This window comes from Tasmannia lanceolata, unplaced genomic scaffold (assembly GCF_043159265.1).
Source record: "Tasmannia lanceolata isolate RefF3 unplaced genomic scaffold, GAP_Taslan_0.1 ptg000008l, whole genome shotgun sequence".
NCBI classification, from domain to species: Eukaryota; Viridiplantae; Streptophyta; class Magnoliopsida; order Canellales; family Winteraceae; genus Tasmannia; species Tasmannia lanceolata.
In genome coordinates this window covers 45,898,406-45,920,243 of record NW_027518685.1, presented here as the reverse complement: position 1 = coordinate 45,920,243, position 21,838 = coordinate 45,898,406, and the positions used below count along the sequence as shown (strand labels likewise).

Genomic DNA, 21,838 nt, shown 5'->3' with positions numbered 1-21,838 from the left:
CTGGCTGTTGGGTCATACCCTTCACCTTCCCTATGGTGTTTGTCGGCCCAAAAGCTTGATGACTATCACCATACATGCGTTCTAACCCTGTTTGCGTCCATTAAGTTCGTATGATAACGGGGAATCAATTTAAAAGCGGAATCCCCCTGGATACCTTGACCTGAGATCAATGAAGCACGGATGCAGGTACGGGGTGTGGGTACGACACGTTACGGGTATGTGGATACGTGATTTTAAAAAAAAATGGGATGCGGGTAAGTTGGGGGTACGCTGAATATAATATATTTTTCATATTTGATTATATATTTATAAAAATTAAAAAATTAAATATTTTGTTAAGGAATTCAAACAATTTAATTGGAGAACAATCAAACAACAATAACATCACCAAAATCTAATATTACTTTTAAGTTGTTAGGTTTTAAATTACGGGATATATATATATATATATCCTGGTGGGACAACCCGTGCTACGCACGGGTGCGAAAAAACCCAGAATGCAGCAACATCTTAGCTTACCAACATCTTTTTATCAAATATGTTTATTTTCAAGTTTGTGCCCTAGGAATTGCAAGGGTGTTTACAAAAGCAGATCACCATAGTATAATTCTGGAAATAACCCAAGGTCCTAGTTTTAATTTAACCCAAATCACATAACCATATAAGAAAGAAAGAAAGAAACAATTAGCGAAACTTGCACAAGGGATTAAGGACAAAATGGAACGAACATCCGGAGCAGCTTGCCATATGCTGGAATGTAGATGCCTATGGTAAGATAGTTAAAACCACACGCACAAAGAGTATCTGAGAATATCAACGTTGGCCACTTTTCTTGTAAAAGCAAGGCGTAAATCACAATTAATGATGAAATTCAGGGGCATGGGAATGCAATAGAGAAAAGCTCAACAATTGAAACTAAAACTAAGTACACTAATAAAGAGAAGCTCAGTATGCAATGGCACAGGAGTTGGGAATTTGAAATGAAAATATCCAATTCCCAACAATTCACTAAAGAGAAAATTCCTAAAATCTACATTAGACATGAAAATGAAACATTTACATTGCCACATATGTAACAACTATAGGTGATGTAAAGAGATCACGGAAATATCGAATGTGATCAGTGTTTTACATGAACGTGGCTGCCAATAGGAAAGTTATCCATGTTCTTGTAATAATCTACAATGAAATCAACCATTTCGTGATCAGTTATTCCGCATCCAGTTGTTCCGCATCCAAGGGCTTCAAAACAAATTTTTGCATTGGACTCTACGAATGAAGAAATAAAATTGAGATAAAACTTCAAGAGATGCTTGGATAATCATAAATACACACCTAGAAACCATCACATAAGCAACAAAATAATCTATAAATGTTTAACAAAATAAAACACCTAGTGACATGCACTGTCACGCATGTCTGGAATAGTGATTCATTCTAAGCATACATATTTCACATATTTTGAAAGTTAATGATCATGTCTTTTCCTTTAACTTTTCAACTTACTCATCTGAATAATGGAATTGGATCAATATTTCCTATATATGGGGCGGCTAATGTGTTTGCACCGAAAAGAATAAAAAAGTTTGGAAAGGAAAAATATATGTAAAATTCCCTACCTCTTTACATGGAAAAAGATCTTCAACCAACCCTATTCAATTTTACTTAGAGAACCCTTCAATTTATGATAATATCCCTCTAAATTAAACATAATGATATTATTTGCCCCAAAATTATGAAAAGAAAAAAAATTCCAGAGAATTTTCATACCACAACTGTTTTTCCTGCAATACACAAAGGGCCTAAAGAGTTCAGAATCAGAAACCAACCAAAAGCTTTGCTCACAACCATCAATCTTCTCACCATTTATTTAAGAACCCAAAAAATTAATAGAGATATAACCAAAAAAAAATTAACAAAGATATATGATTTCCGTCTATATAAACAGCGCCAAAAATGTGTGCCAAGCTTTAAAAAAACTCAAAAATATGTGATTTTGGTAAAGATAAACAACCGGAAAAACTCGTTACTTTTATCCACAGAACCACCCAAATCTCCGACCAAAAAGAGCCAATAAATCACATAACTTTAAACAACCAATAAATCCAAAATAGATAGAGAAATGAGAGAGAAAGAGGAGATCAAATCAAAGGCTTCGAATCTAAAAATCATTTACCTAAACCCAATTGTTAATCAGACAGAGAAAAAAATAAACAACCAAACCCCAAATCCCGAGAGCAATCAAAACAGTTCAAACAGTTCAAGAAACACCAAAGAATAAACAAAATAACTAATAAATAAAATCCATTAATGATCATGCACAGCCCCTTTATTATGAATTATGCAAAAAACAGAAAAAACAATCAATAAATAAAATATCTACAATGAACATTAATAATAAACCAAACTCTAACTACAACCTGAAGAACTCCCACCGGCAAGTATTTGATGACAGAAACAAATTCCCATCGATCAAGTTTGTTTGTAAGTGGTCTAAGATGTGGGCAAAGACATGCATGACATCAAATGAACAACACCGAAATAAGAAAAGTGGATTATTGTCCGAAACACATCGAATAGTTTAACTCCTCCATTGAAATTAGAATCTCTTCCGTTACATCAAACATAACAATACAGAGTATTGTTGGAGAAATTAGAATCTCTTCTGGTACATCAAACATGAAGTTCTAAAGGTAAGCGAATATTCGTAACTTTGAATTCTAAAGGTAAAGTACTGATCTTTGAATGTTTATTTCAATTACCATATGATCATCTAGTTCTCTAGGATCCTGGGCTAACGGGCGAAATTGAAGAAATTTTTTATCCTACGCGATTTCTAGTTCTGCTGTGTGTAGCGATTTCGCCTGGGGTGAAAACCCTTCCAACATGAGGCTCTTGGCCACCCTGGATGGCGTGGGGCTATGGACCTGGAAATGGGTGCCCTTCACACAAATCAGACTTGGGATCCAGTTCCTTTACCTTCTGGTGTTCGCCATGTTGCCTGTAGATGGGTGTTTTCCATTAAATATTTGTCAGATGGTATTGTTGAGCGCTTAAAGGTGCGCCTTGTTGCAAAAGGATATACTCAGACTTTCGTGTTGATTATACTGAGACATTCTCTCCAGTTGCAAAGATTCCATTTGTTCGTGTACTCCTTTCTCTAGCCATGAATCATGGTTGGGCCCTGTATCAGTTGGATGTGAAAAATGCCTATCTCCATGGCGATCTAACTGAGGAGGTGTATATGGAGCAACCTCTGGGGTATGTTGCTCAAGGGGAGATGTCCTCCCTCCGTGTGTCGCCTGCGGAAATCACTCTATGGTCTCAAGCAGTCTCCACGCGCATGGTTTGGGAGGTTCAATGAGGCAATTATGCACTTTGGCATGAAACAGTGCGTTGTAGACCATTTGGGTTTTAGTCATCACTCTTCAGCTGGTTGCATTTTGTTGATCGTGTATGTTGATGACATTATCATCACGGGCAATAATTCAGGAGGTATGCAGCAATTGAAGATCTTCTTAAATAAAGAATTTTCCACTAGGGATTTGGGTCGTCTCAAGTACTTTCCTGGGATAGAGGTAACACATTCTTCTAGAGGCCTTTCTCTATCACAAAGGAAGTGTGTTTTGGATCTATTAGAAGAGACAGGCAATCTTGGAGTTAAGCTAGCATATGAACCCATGGATCCTAATGTGAAGCTTGTTCCAGGAGGGGACTTGTTGGAAGACCCTGGCAGATATACAAGGTTGGTTGGTAAGCTCATATATCTCACAGTTACTCGCCAAGACATATCATCTGTTGTAGGAGTAGTCAGTCAGTACATGATCTCTCCATATACCTCTCACTGGGCTGCAATAGTCCAAATTCTTAAGTACTTAAAAGGTGGTCCAGGAAAGGGTCTGTTACTTAAAAGGCATGGTGATATGAAAATTGAAGGCTTTTCTTATGCGGATTAGGCTGGATATCCAGCAGATAGGAGATCAACCATTAGGTATTATACATTTGTACAAGGTAACCTAGTGTCATGGAGAAGTAAGAATCAAGATGTCATAGCCAAGTCCAGTGCAGAGCAATGGCACACACAAGTACTGAACTCATTTTGCTTCGCTCACTTTTATATGAGATTGGTATTGTTCCCTCTTCGCAGTTATACTGTGATAACAAGGCTGCGATACATATTGCTACAAATCCAGTGTTCCATGAGCGCACGAAACACATTTAGGTGGACTCTCATTTTATTCGTCAGAGAATCCAGAAGGGAGAAAAATGCATTGTGTTTACTCGTTCAGTGGATCAGCTAGCCGATATGTTTACAAAGTCACTAAGGAAGGCTAGATTGAGTGATATTTGTAACAAGCTAGGAATGTATGATATATACATTCCAGCTTGAGGGGGAGTGTTAAAATATGTAATATGCCTAAGGGCATAGTTGACTTTGTATTTTATATTCTTTTAGAATAAATACATGAGTGAGGGGGAGATCTCTCCAACACAAACATTTTCTCCTCTCATTCTCTCTCAACAATATCATAGGTCGAAACCGGAATCGATCGCTTGAAATTCGCCCGAGTCGATTATCAGCTCATTAATTGGGTTATGAGTGAAGAAAATCAGTTCAAATTTCCTTCAGTGGGATTTTGCTGAGCTGATCAAGTGAACACGTGTTAGTCCCATATTGATCAGCCTGGTCGATAAAACTAGGCCGGATGTTTTTTATTTTACAGGTTTCATTGAATTTTATTATATTTTTAAATTTTCAGAATTTGTGCATTATACATTAATTTTGAAATTATCTACTTGACCCACTAAGTGCACCTACCCAATGATTGATAGACTCCAACCCAAGTTTCTCTCTCTCTCTCTCTCTCTCTCTCTCTCTCTCTATATATATATATATATATATATATATATATATATATATATATATATATATAGAGGAAACTGTTGGTGCGCTTAAGCTCACCAAACTTATGGTGAGCTTAAGCGCCCAATCACATGGGGGCCCACTTTGTTAGGATGATCCAAAGCATTCATTTGAAAGTCCCTTACATAGATGGGGGGTGTACCAAAAATCAGCTCCATAGGATCTATTTGTGAAGGACAAAAATGGATCATTTTTGGTACACCCCCTATGTAGCATAAGGCCTTGCAAATGAATGGTTTGGATCACCACAGAAAATGTGGGACCCATGTGATTGGGGAGCTTAAGCGCACCATAAGTTTGGTGCGCTTAAGCTCACCAACAGTTTCCTCATATATATATATATATATATATATATATATATATATATATATATATATATATATATAGAGAGAGAGAGAGAGAGAGAGAGAGAGACACGAACTTGGGTTGGAGTCTATCAATCATTGGGATATATATATATATATATATATATATATATATATATATATAGAGAGAGAGAGAGAGAGAGAGAGAAAAGTGTTTCTAGTCTGCCGACTAGAGATCATTCTCTAGTCCGGCGACCAAAAAAATGGGTCCCACCTTATTTTGGTGATGCAAAGCATTCATTTGATGGGCCCTGACATATAGAGGGTGTCCACAAAAAATAAGCTTCATAGGATCATCCCAACCCTGTGATTTGTGGAGCTTAAAATGGACGGCTATAAATCGGCACAAATCTGTCCATTTTTTAGCTCCACAAATGGAAGGGTTAAGTTGATCCTATGAAGCTGATTTTTTGTGGACACCCTATCTATGATGGGGCCTATCAAATGAATGCTTTAGATCACCACAAAAAATGTGGGACCCAAGTGTTTTTGGTCGCCGGACTAAAGAATGATCTCTAGTCGGCAGACTAGAAACACTTTTCTCATATATATATATATGAGGAAATGGTTTGTGTGCAGTTGCACAGATAAGCTTATCTATGCATGGCTCACAAACCATGGGGGGGGCACATTTTTGAGGGGGATCCAAAGCATTCATTTGGAAGGCCCTTCCATGGAGAGGGTGTGTACCAAAAACCAGCCCTATAGGATCATCCTAACCCTACCATTTGTGGAGGGAAAAAATTGGCAGAAACAGTGTCTGTCCATTTTCCCCTCTAGCTTTGATCTGGTTAGGATGATCCTTTAGGGCTGATTTTTGGTACACACCCTATCGATGGAAGGACCTTCCGAATGAATAATTTGGATCCCTCCAAAAATGTGGCCCCCCTATGGTTTGTGAGCCATGCACAGATAACTTATTTGTGCGGCTGCACACAAACCATTTCCTCTCTCTCTCTCTCTCTCTCTCTCTATATATATATATATATATTACTGTTTTCAAAGGTGGAGGCATAAAGCGTGGCATTCAACCCTCTTGAGGCGTGGGGTTTAAGCCTTGTGAATTTTCTAAAATTTTAAATAAAATATAAATTTTAAGAAAATACTAAAAAAAAAGTATAAAATCTAGAAAAACATATGCTTCATTTCCAGCCATATATCATCATCCAACCATCAATATACTAACAAAATAAAGCACAAATCCTATCATCCAACTACAATTACTAAGTTACCAATCAAATAATTCAAAGTAGAGAGATTGACAAGTATACTTCATCACCAATTTCCCATATTAAAGACACAACAAATATAGTCACAAACTCAACTCATAAATAGAAAACACAAATGTAAAAATCGACTCAGACTCCTCAACAATCTGCATCTTAATCATAGAAGTCAATATCATCTTCATCTACATAGTTGTGCCCTCATCATGTTCATGCTCTTCTCCTCCACCCTCATCATCATACTCATCCTTTATTACCACATGATGAGGTTGCACTATAGCTTTAACTTCAGAGCACTATAGCTTTAACTTCAGATTTACCTACATTAATGCACAAAATAGTTGCTTATTATAAATTAAATGTAGTAGATTATATATTCTACGAACCTAGAAAGTTTACCCACTTTGAGGATCACCCTTTCTCGTCTTAGATACGTGAGCCTGAGAAACCAATCGATAGCTACTCCCAGCTCACCGTGATGGTGGTACAAGTGGCACATCAAATGAACCGATGGGCATGGTCTGAATAGCAAGCATCAAACACCATGTTCTTGTCAGCCAACTAACTTTCTTTAGAATCTGTATGATTTACCAAGGTCGGATCAATGTTCTACTTCCTCATGCTTATCTCACATCTTTGCATTGTACATAACATAGACTGGACCATTTAACTTGTTATCAATGTTCTACTTCCTCATGCTTCTCCCGCAAATCTTTGCATTGTACATAACATAGACTGGATCATTTAACTTGTCTTGCTCTAGTTTATTCCTCTCTTTTTTATGGACCCATTGTAAAAAATTCTAAAATAAAAGGTATTATTCAAAAATCAAAACTTCAGAAGGATGACAAGTTGGTAACTAAAAACATATATTTAGTAACTTACGACATCAATTGCACTCCAGTTCTTCTCACAGCTCGAAGCACCGGATGTGAGGTATAGGACCCGCACAACAGAAGATGCTAATTCTAGATTATCGGTGCTCCTTCCATCCCTTTTTATTAAACATAAAATGATCAACCTAACTCCTCTTGAACCTTGCCATTGTTGAACTGAGCCTATAAAACCATCCACAAGGCAGCTATTTCTACCCATATATCATTCTTCAGACACACCCAATCTTTCTTCCCTTTATTTTGAAAACCAGGAGGGAGGCCCATATATACTTCTTCACATCTTGTTGGTGAATAGGTCAATATCTGTCTTCAACCAAGGATAGAAGAACACTCATTGAGTTGAGTTTAGGAATTGGGTAAAATGTCTTATTATAAATAATCTCATATAGCTGAGTAAACACTTCTACTACCAATCAAACCTTTTATCATTCTATTGATCCATCCAGTTTTTGCCTGACGATATAAACCCATTTACACCCGACCACATATTTACCTTTTGAAAACTCAACCAGATCCCAAGGGTTATTCTTTTCTAGCCCGTGCATTCCTTCAATCGTTAATCCTTTCCACAATGGATTGGTTAAGGCACATGCAACTTCGGTGGGAATATGAATTAAAGCAATAGAGAGGGTAAATAAGATCTCTAAAAGGGAAACAAGGACTCGTATACGAAAATCCAATCAAGTAGCACAGTCGAAAGCAAAATGAAACATCCACAGGAGAATCATAAGAGATCACAATCCAAAAAGAACAGACAAATTTACGTGGTTCGGCACAATGGCCTACTTGAGATCACTTCTTCCACTATTAGAGAAAAGAAAATAGGATTACAAAAGGGATTAAAACAATCCCGTACTCCAGTCACCATTCTTTTTCTCTTCCATGGATATCCTTCTCTCTCAAAACCCTTTCTCCAAACAGGAAAGAAAACCCCCTTTGTTCTCTTACAAAAGGAAACCACAAGAGAGAAATTTACTGACCTCTAGTCTTCTTCTCTACACAAGAGGAAAGATCCAAACAGTACTTTGTTCTTGTTCTTCTCTGATCCCAAGAGATGAATTTTTGCGTTGTGCCTTCACACCGTTTGAGCTGGGTAGATTCTTTCACCTTTTTCATGAAAATTTTCTAAAGGATTCATTAGCCAACCCCAACTAGTATGGGACAAAGGCTTAGTTGAGTTGATTTGATTTGAGTTGTCTTTTCTTCTCACTGTTTTTCTGCAGAGAATAACAGTACCCACAATCCCTTTTTTTCCTTATTAGAACCCTCCTCTTGTTTTCAAGCATGTAACACGGTTACAAAAACGGTTTCCCAACTGCCGTGGGAAACATGCCACAAAACAACAATCTCTCACCTTTGCTTGTTTCGCAACTACATGGAGATCAAATATACTCTGTGCTCCCAAGAACACAATTCCGCACCTCCTGTACATGAGGTGCCCCACCCCACTACATGGGGTGCTCCGCCGATCATCAACACCTGGTGATATTGGCCCAGTCCAAGCAATGCTTGAACTTAGTCATTGTAACTGGCTTAGTTAACATATATGCAACATTCTCTTTCGTAGCCACCTTATGAAGATGGATCACTATGTACTCTCGTATCTTATGATACTTCACATCTATGTGTTTGGTTCCTGCATGGTACGCTTGGTTCTTTGCTAAGTTCATGGCACTTTGACTGTCGCAATATACCAATGCCTTCTCTTGTTTCAACCCAAACTCGTTAACTAAACCATTTAGCCAAACAGCTTCTTTTTATGCCATGTATTCTGCCTCAGTAGTTGATAACGCAATCACTGATTGTAGCGTCGACTTCCAACTGGCAGCTCCACCTGCAAGAGTGAATATTATACCCGGTAGTAGACCTTCTCTCTGTTCTACAATATTTGGCCGACACCTACTACCTAGTCTTTGTCTGTTGGGCCCGCGTTGAGTCGACCCGTAGCCTTCTGCCATATCTTGGAGAGTCCGCTATCATGCTCATCTTAGTTTCTACCATGATGGAGATCCCACCATTGTCTTCGTCCCAATGACCTTGTTCTTCTCTGCTTCTCTGTTATGTTCCATCTGTGGCCGCCGACAGTGTCTCGTTCCTCGATTTCTAGTCTCATCATGAAAGGGCTCCTCTCCATCTCTAGTTCAAGGGTCTTGAGGATTTCCATCTTCTCCTTCATTATCACATTTACTATGGCATAGATCAAGATCTTTGCATTCTCTAATCTCCTGTCTAGCTCCGTCACCTCTTCAGATATTGTGCGAGCAGTCTAAATGTTTTGTGTTCCCATGCATCAAGGGGATCTTCTAAAACATGAGCCATTTGTTTAGGATTAAAAAAAAAACATGAGCCATTTATCCTTAATGTTTGTCGGGAATCCTAGATCCCATATATTGAAACCCCAAAAGAGATCAAAGCTACCTTCCTCTTTCCTTTTGAGCAGCATAGAGACATCCATTTCCGATGAGAACACCAATAGGAACAGGTTATTGCCATATTCCTTAACCTCCAAGTGTCCATGGTTTCTTCATATGGGCATCACCCTTTCTTTATGTATTCCTTCACTTAATCTCCCAATCAAATGTCGTCTTAGATATTGTCTCCTAGTTTCTTCCCTTTTGTCATTGACTAATATTCTCCTCGTTAATCTGGAGAAGCATCACTGTGCACCTCCCTGGGTTGGCCATTTTATTCGTAAAAATGTCAATTGATATAGAGGTATTATTTTCATCTTGTCTGATTGGAGCAAAAGTCATGATATTTTCCTTTCTATGCATATCTTTTCTTACCTCATTATTCCATGTTCCTTCTCTCCTGGATCTCAACCTTTTTGTTCTTGTGTATAGGGCTCCAATGTGCCAATATCTCTCTTTTTGGAAGCATCTCCTACAGAACTTCCTCCATTGAAAGTTCATGAAATTACACGAACTACATTTTCAATCCTTCCTCACAACACTATGTGATGGGGGCATCAACAATGAGCCTAGATTCAAGGTTTACAAGCGCAAACGTGGACGAGACTGATTGTGGAGACTCTAGCATGGGCCACAGACATGGGTGTCTTTTTTTATTATTTATTTTCTATTTTCGTCATTTTATTTGTAGCCTACTTTTTAGGCATCAAATCTCATCCGGTTAGCATGTTTTTGGTATTATTAGAAAGGTTTTTCAATTACCTATCTAATGAGCCCAAGATAACATGATTTGGATGTAATTTGAGCAAGTTATGAGTGTTTTAGGAAGTGGTATAGGTTTATTATGGGATTACTATTTTATTTAAGTTTTTAACTTTATTTAGATTACTTTGGTCATATGAATGGTTGAGATTAGTTGGTTAGGTTTTAAGTTATCTTCTAGGGTTTCTTTTCTTATAATACATCTTATGAAAGCAATGTAAGGGACTTTTGAATATTGAATAGAATTGATATTTTTCTTAAAGCCAGAAATTTGGGTTTTCTTCTTCTCTCTTCTTCTTAGTAGTTTGGAACTATCCTTCTCATCTTCTCTCATCTTCTTCTCTACTCTCTTTCTCTATCAAATCTTCACAATCAGGTTAGTACATCAATCTTTTCATTTTCTTTGTGTTTTGGACCCTAAAGTTGAAAAAAACCAAAATCCATATATGTTGTTTGTTCTTTAAGATCTCAATCTGAGATTTTGAGGGATTGATTTTGTGATTAAACCTCAGCTAAAACACTCAAGATCCCTTACCCTAAACCCATTTTGAGCCTAGTTGAGATTTTCATCCTTTTCAAGCCCTAAAACTAGTTTTTGAGATCCCTAGCCTAAACCTACGATCAAAATCCCTCCCTAAACCCTAGATTTACTTCCTTTTACCTTTTTAGATCATAACTATAATCTGGACAGCAGTAAAACCTCACAATTCCAGGTCTGTAAAATTACTGAAATACCCTTTTAGCCTAAATCTGGACTGCTTTGAACCCTTACTGCTGTTGATAATTGTTCTTCAATGATTATTACTATTTTCATGCTTGTTAACATCTAATTCATCGGTATTTGCACTAGCTTTTAGTTCTTTTATTTGGTTGCATGCATAAAACATAGTTTAGGACTAATTTTGCTATTAACTCTACGAATCTTTATCTTTTGATTGGTTTACATAAAGTTAATTCTTGTTAATTGTTAGTTTTCTAATTATTAACTGCAATTCAATTCTCATTATTGCTGCTGCCCGTAGAATAATCACGTGTTAATTCAGCCCTAGATAGTTCCTAAAGCCTTTATTCCATTAGGAGTGTAGGATTTTCCCTTGATAAGGTATTGTCCTACATCACCCACACTCCCTTTATTTATTATTAGAACCCTCCTCTTGTTTTCAAGCATCTAACACAGTTACAAAAACCGTTTCCCAACTGCCGTGGGAAACAAGCCACAAAACAACAAGAAGAATACCTGAATCCAACGCCACTAATTGATGGTGATCTGATTCGATGTGATTAAGCCATTATAGATGGCTTTCTTGCTTATGTGATGATTTTCAAGTATGCATTTGTGCTCATTATAGCATTTCCCAAAGTTTCATCTTAGATTTTCATCATTTGCATATGGTTTCATACGTTTCCGTAATTTACAAGATTTCCACTGAAATTTCCACCGAAACCGAAATGTTTCCGTTTCTGTGCCGTCCAAAACCGAAATTTCAAACCTTGTAGGGAAGATGGCCAAAAGGCAAGATGGGTATTTCTTAGAATAATCTCCTAGCATGGCTGCACAGCCAGACAGTCACAATTTTTTTAAAGGTGTAACAGTCACAAATTTCAATCAAGTCGATTGGTCATCCATTTAAATTTCGAAGGTGGTGCAATGCAATCCGGACTACATACTATCCAATTTGGCAATTATTTATTCACATAAGGATTTTCCAAAAAAATCACTCGCTAACATAATTACTTCATTATGAACTTGTGAAAGCCACCATCTTAGGGGACCAACTCAGTCTGCTGATTGATTTGTTGCTGTTAGCCTTTTAGTATACATTGGGTACATCTCCATTCACATTCATCCAGTTTTTTGAGAAAATACTAGTCTTTTTGCAACTTCAGGTTTCATTTAAAGATGTTCTTTGTAGGTATCTTGATGCTGGCCGTGATATGGTTGCTAGCCTGCAATATGGTGCTCGATGCCCCTGTGGATATTGCCATATCTCAGATGTGGAATCTTACAAACAAGAAGACCACATGGAAAGCTTTTTCCTTGCCGAAACAGTGAGGGTCAATCTTTTAAAAAAAAACCCTGTAAGGGTCAATCATAGGAATGCAATCTTTGGTCGCATTCCTAAAGTTTCCTCGTGTGGTTGGAGACTGAATTTTATGCATATGATATGGACGTTACACATTTGGGTTCGCTTAACTCTAATTAGTTTCAGGTTAAATATCTGTGGCTTCTGTTTGATTTGGCTGCTGGTCCAAACAACCTTGTAGAAAATGGGCCTTATAAGTAAGTGGCACTCTTCCTCTGACCTGGACTGCTTATTTCAGGACCAGACAATGAGTGCTTCTTATTGGTAATAATTCTTTTGCAGGTATATCTTCAGTACAGAAGGTCACTTACTGCCTGCATCTCCACAAATATCTCTAGTCCATGAACACTGTTCCTATTTTGGGGCGTTTTGCAAAGTTGATGAGAGGCAGAAATCTCAAACTTTCTACATCTCAGTCGACCGTCAAGAAGAAAATGATACCAGATTCCATAGAGATTTGGGTTCCACCAGATTTTCATCGCGTCCCAAATCACAAGAGTCTCTCTCTGTGTCTGGGTTCATTAAGGTCTGTACAATTCTTTTTGGGGAGTGATATATTCGCCCCCCTTTTCTTCTCCGGAGCACCCCCCTCTAGTGTATTTAGGACTTCACTTTTTACACTACAAGGGGTGGCCCGGTAAAGGGGATAATATATCATTTCCCTTTTTTTATATATCGTGTGGAAATATTGTTAAAATTAGAAGCTTGACTTGAATGCCTTTCTCTTTGTTGTTGGTTTTGTTACTTTTCAACAGGGACTTTGTCCTGGACTGACTCATGGGCAGAAGTATGGGATCTCATATCTAACCAATGCAATGCCATCAAAGGAGGACACATATGAAGGGGAGTCTATAAATCAACCAGAGGTCAGTGAAGTTAGAAGTCATTCAGTAGTTGTAATCTCGAACTCAGATAGCAAAAATTTGATATCATACGATGATAACAAACATCATCAATTGAGTCAAGAAAGTAGCTCAAACAATCAACCATCAGAGAGATAAGAGTTAACCTTTTGATACAAAGCTGCAAGATGTGTAACATAATCCAGAAGGAGTTCCAGCAGTTGGGATGATTTTATATTTTTTAATTATTCAACACTGGAACCGTCCTGATATTGCTTATGCTAGATCCTGGTGTTCAATTTCACCGTAAAAGTAAAGGCTAATAAGGGCTGTTAAGATTTTTTATCAAGTGGTGTCAATATCGGGCATGGCTATGAATATGGTTACATGCCGTATTCGTTCTGGTTAGTAGGATGGAGCATACTGGTATTTCGTAGTTGTATTTCGTAAAAGATGTTACAACTAAAGAAATTTTTAATTGTTAAAAGTTAAAAAAAAATGACTGGAAACTATTTAGAAAATATAAAAAATATTTATATCAACTTAATTTAACAAAACATACATTTTAAAACGTCAATTTTATTGCAATACATAAACGAAACTAAAAATGTATTCATGCAAAATCTACTAACTGCTAAATACAGATCTTCTAAATAAAAATGAATAGTAATTTGATCAAAGATTTGACATTTTACATCTCGTCTCTCAAATAAGATGTGAAGGAAAAGAAGTTGATTGATTTTTATAGCGTTTATTTTATTTTAATTTTTTGGGAGGCCAAACGACACAAACTACCTTTCAAATGTCTATAAAATGTTCAAAATAAAAAAAATTAACCTTTGGAGCGTATGTTTTTTAAATTTAATATATATATATATATACTAGTATGATGGCCCCATGCTATATATGGGTGTAAAATAGGAGACCCCACCCTATCAAACGGAGGTGTAAAGTGGTGGGTCCGACCCTAGTGCGTAGGTTCGGGTGCAAATGGTGGGCTCACCTATTAATAACATTAGAGGTAAGATTGTAGGCCCCTACCTTGCTAGGAATGATTATAAAATGCTAGGAATGATTATAAAATTAAAATTGTGAGACCTAAACTATCATAAATGATATGCAAAAGGTGGGCCATGGGCTCACTTATCATAACATTAGAGGTAAAATTGTGGGCTCCTCCCGTGCTAGAAATGGTTATAAAATTAATGTGGTGAGAGGCAAAGTATCAAAACATGATGTGCAAAAGGTGGGCTACAAAGTCCTAAGTTTTGGAGAGAAATTACAGGAAAAAGGCTACATAGTATCAAAACTACCCAAAAAAAGTATAAAAAAAAGGTACATTTATATGACAACTACGGAAAAAACCTACAAAGCAAATGCAACAAAATATGACAATTACGTGAATTCGAAGATTGCTTTTTCCCTAAAAATACAAAATGCATGATTTTTACCGTTCCCAAAAAGCACTCACGTGACCATTAAATGCTGAAAAGATAGAGTCATAATGAGTAGGGGCAGAAAAACTTTTCCAAAATCGCTTTCCTTGGAAAGAGCGAATGACATTTTGGAAAGTTTACTGCTTAGTATATATATAGATAGATAGATTTCTAATTTCTTCTAATATAATAAAGAGGGAGTGGGGTTTACTGTTCACTGCCCATGTGGCAGCCCTCCACTCACATTTTTTTGACTTTTTTAGACAAAGGCACCCATTCAACCTATATATTTGCAATACTACCCCCTCTTTTATGCTTTTTCACAAAGGCACCAATGAGGGCCACATAATTACATTCCTACCCCTCTCCTTTATGCTTTTTAGCAAAGGCACCCATTAAAGCCACATAATTTTGATACTACCCCCGTCTATGCTTTTAAAAAATTAAAATTAAAAAATAAAAAATCTATAGGGTGATCTTAACCATTAGATTTAAGAGGAGCAGCATATTATGGAAACCTCTATAGATTGGAGGGCTAGGATCAGCCTATAGAAAAGATTTTTGGGGCACAGCCTATTGATGTTGTGTTCCATCACATGGACGATTTGGATCAACCTATGCTGTGGTCCGTACAGTTCTTTGTCGGCCCGTGCATCGCACGGAGTTTTTTACCAGTATACTATATAACAAATGGGAAAAGGAGAGAATTTTTTGAATTTTTCCTAGAATTGCACATCACTTTTTTTGGCTTTTTTTTAACAAAGGCACCCATTCAACTCACATATTTTCAATCCTACCCCCTCCTTTATGCTTTTTAACGAAGGCCCCCATTAAAGCCACATAATTTCAATCCTACCCCCCTCCCTTTATGCTCTTGTAATTAAAAAAAATTGACGTTTTTGCTTCGCAAAATTACGGATTGGGTGTATCTGTTACATAATACTACGGATTTTTGTGAACATATTACATAATACTACGGATTCAGGACTGCTTTCAAAATATTGACGAATTTCCGGCATGTTAAGAGGAACAACATATTATGGAAACCTCTATAGATTGAAGGGCTAGGATCAGCCTATGGAAATGATTTTACAGGCACAGCCTATTTCTGTTGTACTCAATCACATGGACGGTTTCGATCAACCTATGATGTCACCCGTTCAGTTCTTCATCGGCCCGTGCATCGCACAGGATTTTTTACTAATATATTATATAGCAGAAGAGAAAATGAGAGAATTATTTGAATTTCTCCCAAAATTCTATGAGAATTACATGTCACTTTTTTTACTTTTTTTTTAACAAAGGCACCCATTCAACCCACATTTTTTCAATCCTACCCCCTCCTTTATGCTTTTTAACAAAGGCACCCATTAAAGCCACATAATTTCAATCCTACCCCCTCCTTTATGCTTTTTTAATTATAGAAACCTCTATAGATTGGAGGGCTAGGATCAGCCTATGGAAATGATTTTATGGGCACAACCTATTGATGTTGTGTTCCATCACATGGACGATTTGGATCAACCTATGATGTGGTCCCGTACAGTTCTTTGTCGGCCCGTGCATCGCACAGGGTGTTTTACTAGTATACTATATAGCAGAAGAGAAAATGAGAGAATTATTTGAATTTCTCCCAAAATTCTATGAGAATTACACATCACTTTTTTTTACTTTTTTTTATTAAAGGCACCCATTCAACCCACATATTTTCAATCTTACACTCTCCTTTATGCTTTTTAACAAAGGCACCCATTAAAGCCACATAATTTCAATTCTACCTCCGTCCTTTATGCTTTTTTAATTATGGAAACCTCTATAGATTGGAGGGCTAGGATCAGCCTATGGAAATGATTTTACGGGCACAACCTATTGAAGTTGTGTTCCATCACATGGATGGTTTGGATCAACCTATGATGTGGTCATTCTTTGTCGGCCCGCGCATCGCACGGGGTTTCTTACTAGTGTGTGTGTGTGTGTATAGGGGAAATGTTTTTTGCACGATACCTCATATAAGTTATTTGAGCAAGAGTTCAAAAAAACATATGGGCCCACATTGTTTGGATGATCCAAATCATTCATTTGGATAGTCCAAAGATAGAGTGTGCACAAAAAATCTGGTCCACAAGATTATCCTAACCCTTCGATTTGTGGAGGTTAAAGTGGATGGGTATAAACCTCCACAAATCTGTCCATTTTTAACCTCCAAAAATTGAAGGGTTAGGATGATCCTATGGAGCTGATTTTTTGGGCACACCCTATCTATGTAAGGGCCTACCAAATGAATGCTTTGGATCATCCAAACAATGTGGGCCCACATGATTTTTTGAGCTCTTGCTCAAACAACTTATCTGAGGTATCGCTCAGAAAATGTTTCCACACACACACACACACACACACACATATATATATATATATATATATATATATATATATATATATATATATATATATATATGAACCTGTATTATGGATGAAATGGATCGATACTGCTGATGACGCTGCTTCTTTGGTTTGTGTACCAATTTTGCTGCTCGTATGAGAGATGATAAATTCGCACCCGATGTAGGATACGGGGTGCGGATTTATCATCACCCAAAAAAAAACGAGATTGGTAATTATGATACCAGGTATGCTAGCTCATTGGCAAGGCCTAATGGTAGTATTTCTCTTGGGGTGCTAATTATCCTACACGGGGTGTGAATTTATCATCACCCAAAACAAAACGAGATTGGTGTTAGACCGAAAATCGGTAACAGGTACAGTAGTGACGTAAGAGCGGAGCTGGATGACTAGGGGAGCTGAGTCCTGAGGGACCGGAGTGAGAGCGAGGGAAGTGACTGAGAACGAGTCCTGCTATGAGGGCTGAGTCCTGCACAAGGCAAGCGAGGTCAGAAGACCAACCCGGGTTTTACTCCGGACAGGCCCTTCGACACTCAAGTCACTATGAGCAGGAGTGAAGGGGAGAGTCTGAGAGTTTTGGGGTGGAGAGGGTTTTTCGAATTACCCATTGGTTTGAGCTTTGAACCCCTATTTATAGGGGAAATCGTGGTGACGTGAGATGACCTGTGCGAGGACAGGTGGCGGCCTGTGAGAGGCTGGAGTTCACCTACTCCAGGACAGGTGGCGGCCTGTGAGAGGCTGGAATTTTTACACCCCATCAGTTGGCCCCCAGTTTTCCAAGTCCTTGAGTGACTTGAGAAAGTGCGGTTGATGGATTATCTGGACGGGCGGGCACCGTATGGAAGTGAATCGAAGGGTTCAGTCGGGAGGTCCAGTCCGGAGTCCGGCTGGAAATGAGTCCGGAAATCCAGTCCGGAGTCCGGCTGGAAATGAGTCCGGAGTCCGGCTGGAAGCCAGTCTGGGAATCCAGTCCGGAGTCCGGCTGGAAGCGAGTCCGGGAATCCAGTCCGGAGTCCGGCTGGAAGTGAGTCTGGGAATCCAGTCCGGAGTCCGGCTGGAAGCGAGTCCGGGAATCCAGTCAGGAGTCCGGCTGGAAATGAGTCCAGAAATCCAGTCCGGAGTCCGGCTGGAAATGAGTCCGGAAATCCAGTCCGGAGTCCGGCTGGAGATGAGTCCGGAAGTCAACAGTCCGGAGTTGAGCCTGTCCGGCTGGAGATGAGTCCGGAGTTCGCCAGTCCGGTCTAGGCCGGACTGATTTTTGTCGTTTTGTAGAAACGCGTTATATTCAGTCCAGCTTGGGCTGGACTGGTTTTTGTCGTCTTGCGTCCAGTCCGGCTTGGGCCGGACTGATTTTTGCCGTTTTGTAGAAACGCGTTATATCCAGTCCAGCTTGGGCCGGACTGGTTTTTGTCGTCTTGCGTCCAGTCCGGCTTGGGCCGGACTGATTTTTGTCGTTTTGTAGAAACGCGTTATATCCAGTCCGGCCCAAGCTGGACTGGTTTTTGTCGTCTTGCGTCCAATCCGGCTTGGGCCGGACTGATTTTTGCCGTTTTGTAGAAACACATTATATCCAGTCCAGCTTGGGCCGGACTGGTTTTTGTCGTCTTGCGTCCAGTCCGGCTTGGGCCGGACTGATTTTTGTCATTTTGTAGAAACGCGTTATATCCAGTCCGGCCCAAGCCGGACTGGTTTTTGTCGTCTTGCGTCCAGTCCGGCTTGGGCCGGACTGATTTTTGTCGTTTTGTAGAAACGCGTTATATCCAGTCCGGAGGGTGGAGATTCAGTCCGGAGTGAAGAGATTCAGTCCGGAGTGCTTTGGTGGCGGAGGTACGCGTATTCGTACGCGCGTGCTAAATCAGTTTTTTTTTTTTTTTTTTGGGAGAAGGTGTCCGTCATAAATAAGGGACACGTGGCGTCCTTTGAGCGCCCTCGAGATGCGTGCATCACATTTAATGCCCCACCGCCTTCGAAAAGTTATAAAAGGAGGTTTTTTACCTCTCATTCTTCACTTTTTACTTTTTATCTTCGCTCCCTCTTTTCTCCTTTTTCTCCTCTGCGAGTTCGGTCTTCGCAGTTCGTGTTTGGAGTTTGCGCGTGGATCTTTAGGAGCTCTCTACCCTCCCTGGTATTTTTCTCAGCCTTTTTTTTACTACATGTCTGATAGTAGTTCGAGTGTCGAGTCTGGTTCTGAGTCTTCCAGTTCCAGTAGTAGCTCAGAACTTAGACCGCTTCAGAAGCCTGTAATGGCTAGTCCGGCCAGTAGAGTAGATATTATAGACAGCGATGATGGCGGGGACAGGGACGAAGTGATATTAGACCTGAACGCCACCCCACTCCCGACTGATAGTCTCCACCGAGTAGGGGGGAGTGGGGGTAGTGACTTTGCTGAAGCATCGACAACGTTTCTCCCTGGCCGGGCTGTAGAGGTCATCGCTAGAGCACGGATGGAGGCCAACCCTAAGTACAACATGCGGGCTCTAGTCGAGGAAAATCACCTCACCGAGTCCATGCTGGGGGACATTAGAGATAAATATTGTGTGCCCCTCAGATTCGAGCTGAGGGCGGCTATAGAAGGAGATAGGGCCTGTAATGAGAGTCAGGACCTCTGTATCTATGAGGAGTCGTTGAGAGCAGGACTTCGATTTCCTTTGCACCCGTTCTTTACAGCGGTGCTCCGATACTACGGACTGGCCCCAGCCCAGGTTGCTCCGAACTCATGGAGGTTACTGACTGGGTTTTTGTACCTTGTCCACGGCCGGCTAGAGAGGAGCGTGACCTTGCCGCTATTCCGTGCTTGTGCACATCTGAAGAGACACAAGGAGGGGGGCTGAATTTATATTAGCCAGCGCCCTGATTTGAAAATAATTACTGGCATCCCCTCGTCAATACATACGTGGAAGAATAGGTTCTTCTACGTCGAGGATAAGGAAGCCACTGAGGCCTGGCCGGTCCCTTTAGTGTGGGACACTCCGAATACCACCGGACTGAGTCGCAAACCGCTTCTTGAGGGTGAAGATGCGAGAACATTCACCTTGATGCGAAAGGAGGTTGAACGAACAGGCCTCATTCACTGTTCGGATTTTTCAAGTGAAGATATTCTGGTCGGACTTGGTATAAGTACCGCGACTCCGGCACGTATGTAGCTAGACTTGTCTCAAAATCTGCTGCTTTTTGTTTATGTGCTTCTGACTCCTTCCTTACTTGCAGAAATGAAGAAACAATCAACGGTCGAGAAGATAAGGCAAGGAGCCCAGCCCAGGGCGCAGGAAGGGGCTCAACAGGCACTTCAAGAGCGCCAAAAGAGGAAGGCGTCTGAGCTGGCGAGCCCGGCCCCCTCACGAGACACTGCGCCACGCCCGGCTCAGAAGGCAAAAACCACAGTGAAGCTAGTGGGCCCCTTCGCTCAGGGAGGTGGTTCTTCTAAATCTGGTGGCACATCCACTGGAACTAGGGTTGGAGCCCGTCCTCCTGTGAGGTCGAGTGACAATGTTTTCCGGCCCAATTGGGCCGTTCAGAAGGATGACACTGGACTGGGCGAGAGTCGAGTCGCGGCTGAGATCGTGAGCAAGTGTCTCCTTGTAAAGGATAAGCAACAAGTTATCCACGAGCCGCTGGCTACTGGCGAAGAGGCGGTGTTCTCTTCACTCTATCAGGTGGTAAATTTGTTCACTCTCTGTCCGTCTTTTGGTTTCTTCCTATACTGATGCTTGTCTCTGCCTGCAGATTGGTGTGTACTACAACGATCTTAAGGAGAAGAGCAAGAAGTTCTTCGATGCCATCACCAAATCTGAAGAGGTGAACGGAAAGCTGGCCACTGAGGTCAAGGAGCTTCAGACGAGCATCGGACGGGTAGAGGCCGAGAAGAAGCTACTGGCGGAGGATCTGGCCTCCGAAAGGCAGAAGCTGGATAAGGCTGCTGAAGCCATGGATGCCCAGAGAAGGAGAGCCAAAGAGAGGCAGGAAACGGCAGTAAAGGGAGCCCTCGAGGCGAAAGAAGCCGAACTATTCAGCCTGTCGAGTGAGGCTTATAGTCTTGGGTATTATGACTGCCTCCAAGAACTCCAGGCGTGCAATCCGAACTTAGTGATGGCCAATCTGTCTCTACCTTCCAGGCCGACAATTGTTGACGAGGAGCCAGAGGCCCCCGCCAATACTGCTGCTGATGCCGCCGTTGACACCGCCACCATCCCCGATGCCTCTTAGTATTTCTTTCTTTCCGTAGTGGTCTTTGAGACCTTAGGATCTCTTATTTGTTTTGTTGTTTTTCTTCTTCTTCCCCTTCTTTTTTTTTTGACGGCCTTCAAGGCTAACCCTGTAATGGTCCTCGAGGCCCTACATTTTGATGAATGAAATTCTATTTGTCCATATCTATTTCTCCTGTCTATGATAAGCTTTAGTTGAATGACTTGCCCGGCTTGCCCCCTAGTTTTAATAACCTGGGGTTGTAGATGTTTGATAGCATCCGAGTTTTATTAACTGGGTTTCCAGAGAG

The 21,838-nt window shown here is 40.0% G+C and overlaps 2 protein-coding genes across 4 annotated transcripts in view; both read left to right on the top strand.

Annotated features, from left to right (window-relative positions):
- LOC143885334 (Glycosyl hydrolase family 47 protein) overlaps positions 1-13,859 on the top strand; it is a 108,058-nt gene extending 94,199 nt beyond the window's left edge. Inside the window, exons 15-18 of one of the 3 annotated variants that reach the window (XM_077389464.1) lie at positions 12,498-12,633; positions 12,795-12,865; positions 12,951-13,194; positions 13,424-13,859. In XM_077389464.1, coding sequence (XP_077245579.1) covers positions 12,498-12,633; positions 12,795-12,865; positions 12,951-13,194; positions 13,424-13,669 — 697 coding nt within the window. In that variant the 3' untranslated portion in view covers positions 13,670-13,859. Of the gene's footprint in view, positions 1-12,497; positions 12,664-12,788; positions 12,866-12,950; positions 13,195-13,423 lie in introns of all 3 variants that reach the window. The other 2 variants (XM_077389463.1, XM_077389462.1) reach the window with 2 other exon arrangements.
- A 5,640-nt stretch (positions 13,860-19,499) lies between these two features.
- Positions 19,500-21,595, top strand: LOC143882994 (uncharacterized). Its single transcript, XM_077386366.1, has 4 exons — positions 19,500-20,068; positions 20,252-20,457; positions 20,554-20,999; positions 21,070-21,595. The coding sequence occupies exons 1-4, from the start codon at positions 19,500-19,502 to the stop codon at positions 21,547-21,549; spliced, it is 1,701 nt and encodes a 566-aa protein (XP_077242481.1). The 3' UTR covers positions 21,550-21,595.
- The last annotated feature ends 243 nt before the right edge of the window (positions 21,596-21,838 follow it).

What these genes read in the sequence shown, in the direction of transcription:
- LOC143882994 (XM_077386366.1), top strand. Translation starts at nt 19,500, where the DNA reads ATGTCTGATAGTAGTTCGAGTGTCGAGTCTGGTTCTGAGTCTTCCAGT. An exon ending in AGATATTCTGGTCGGACTTG is followed by an intron (nt 20,458 to 20,553) that starts GTATAAGTACCG and finishes CCTTACTTGCAG; the next exon opens with AAATGAAGAAACAATCAACG. An exon ending in TGTTCTCTTCACTCTATCAG is followed by an intron (nt 21,000 to 21,069) that starts GTGGTAAATTTG and finishes CTCTGCCTGCAG; the next exon opens with ATTGGTGTGTACTACAACGA.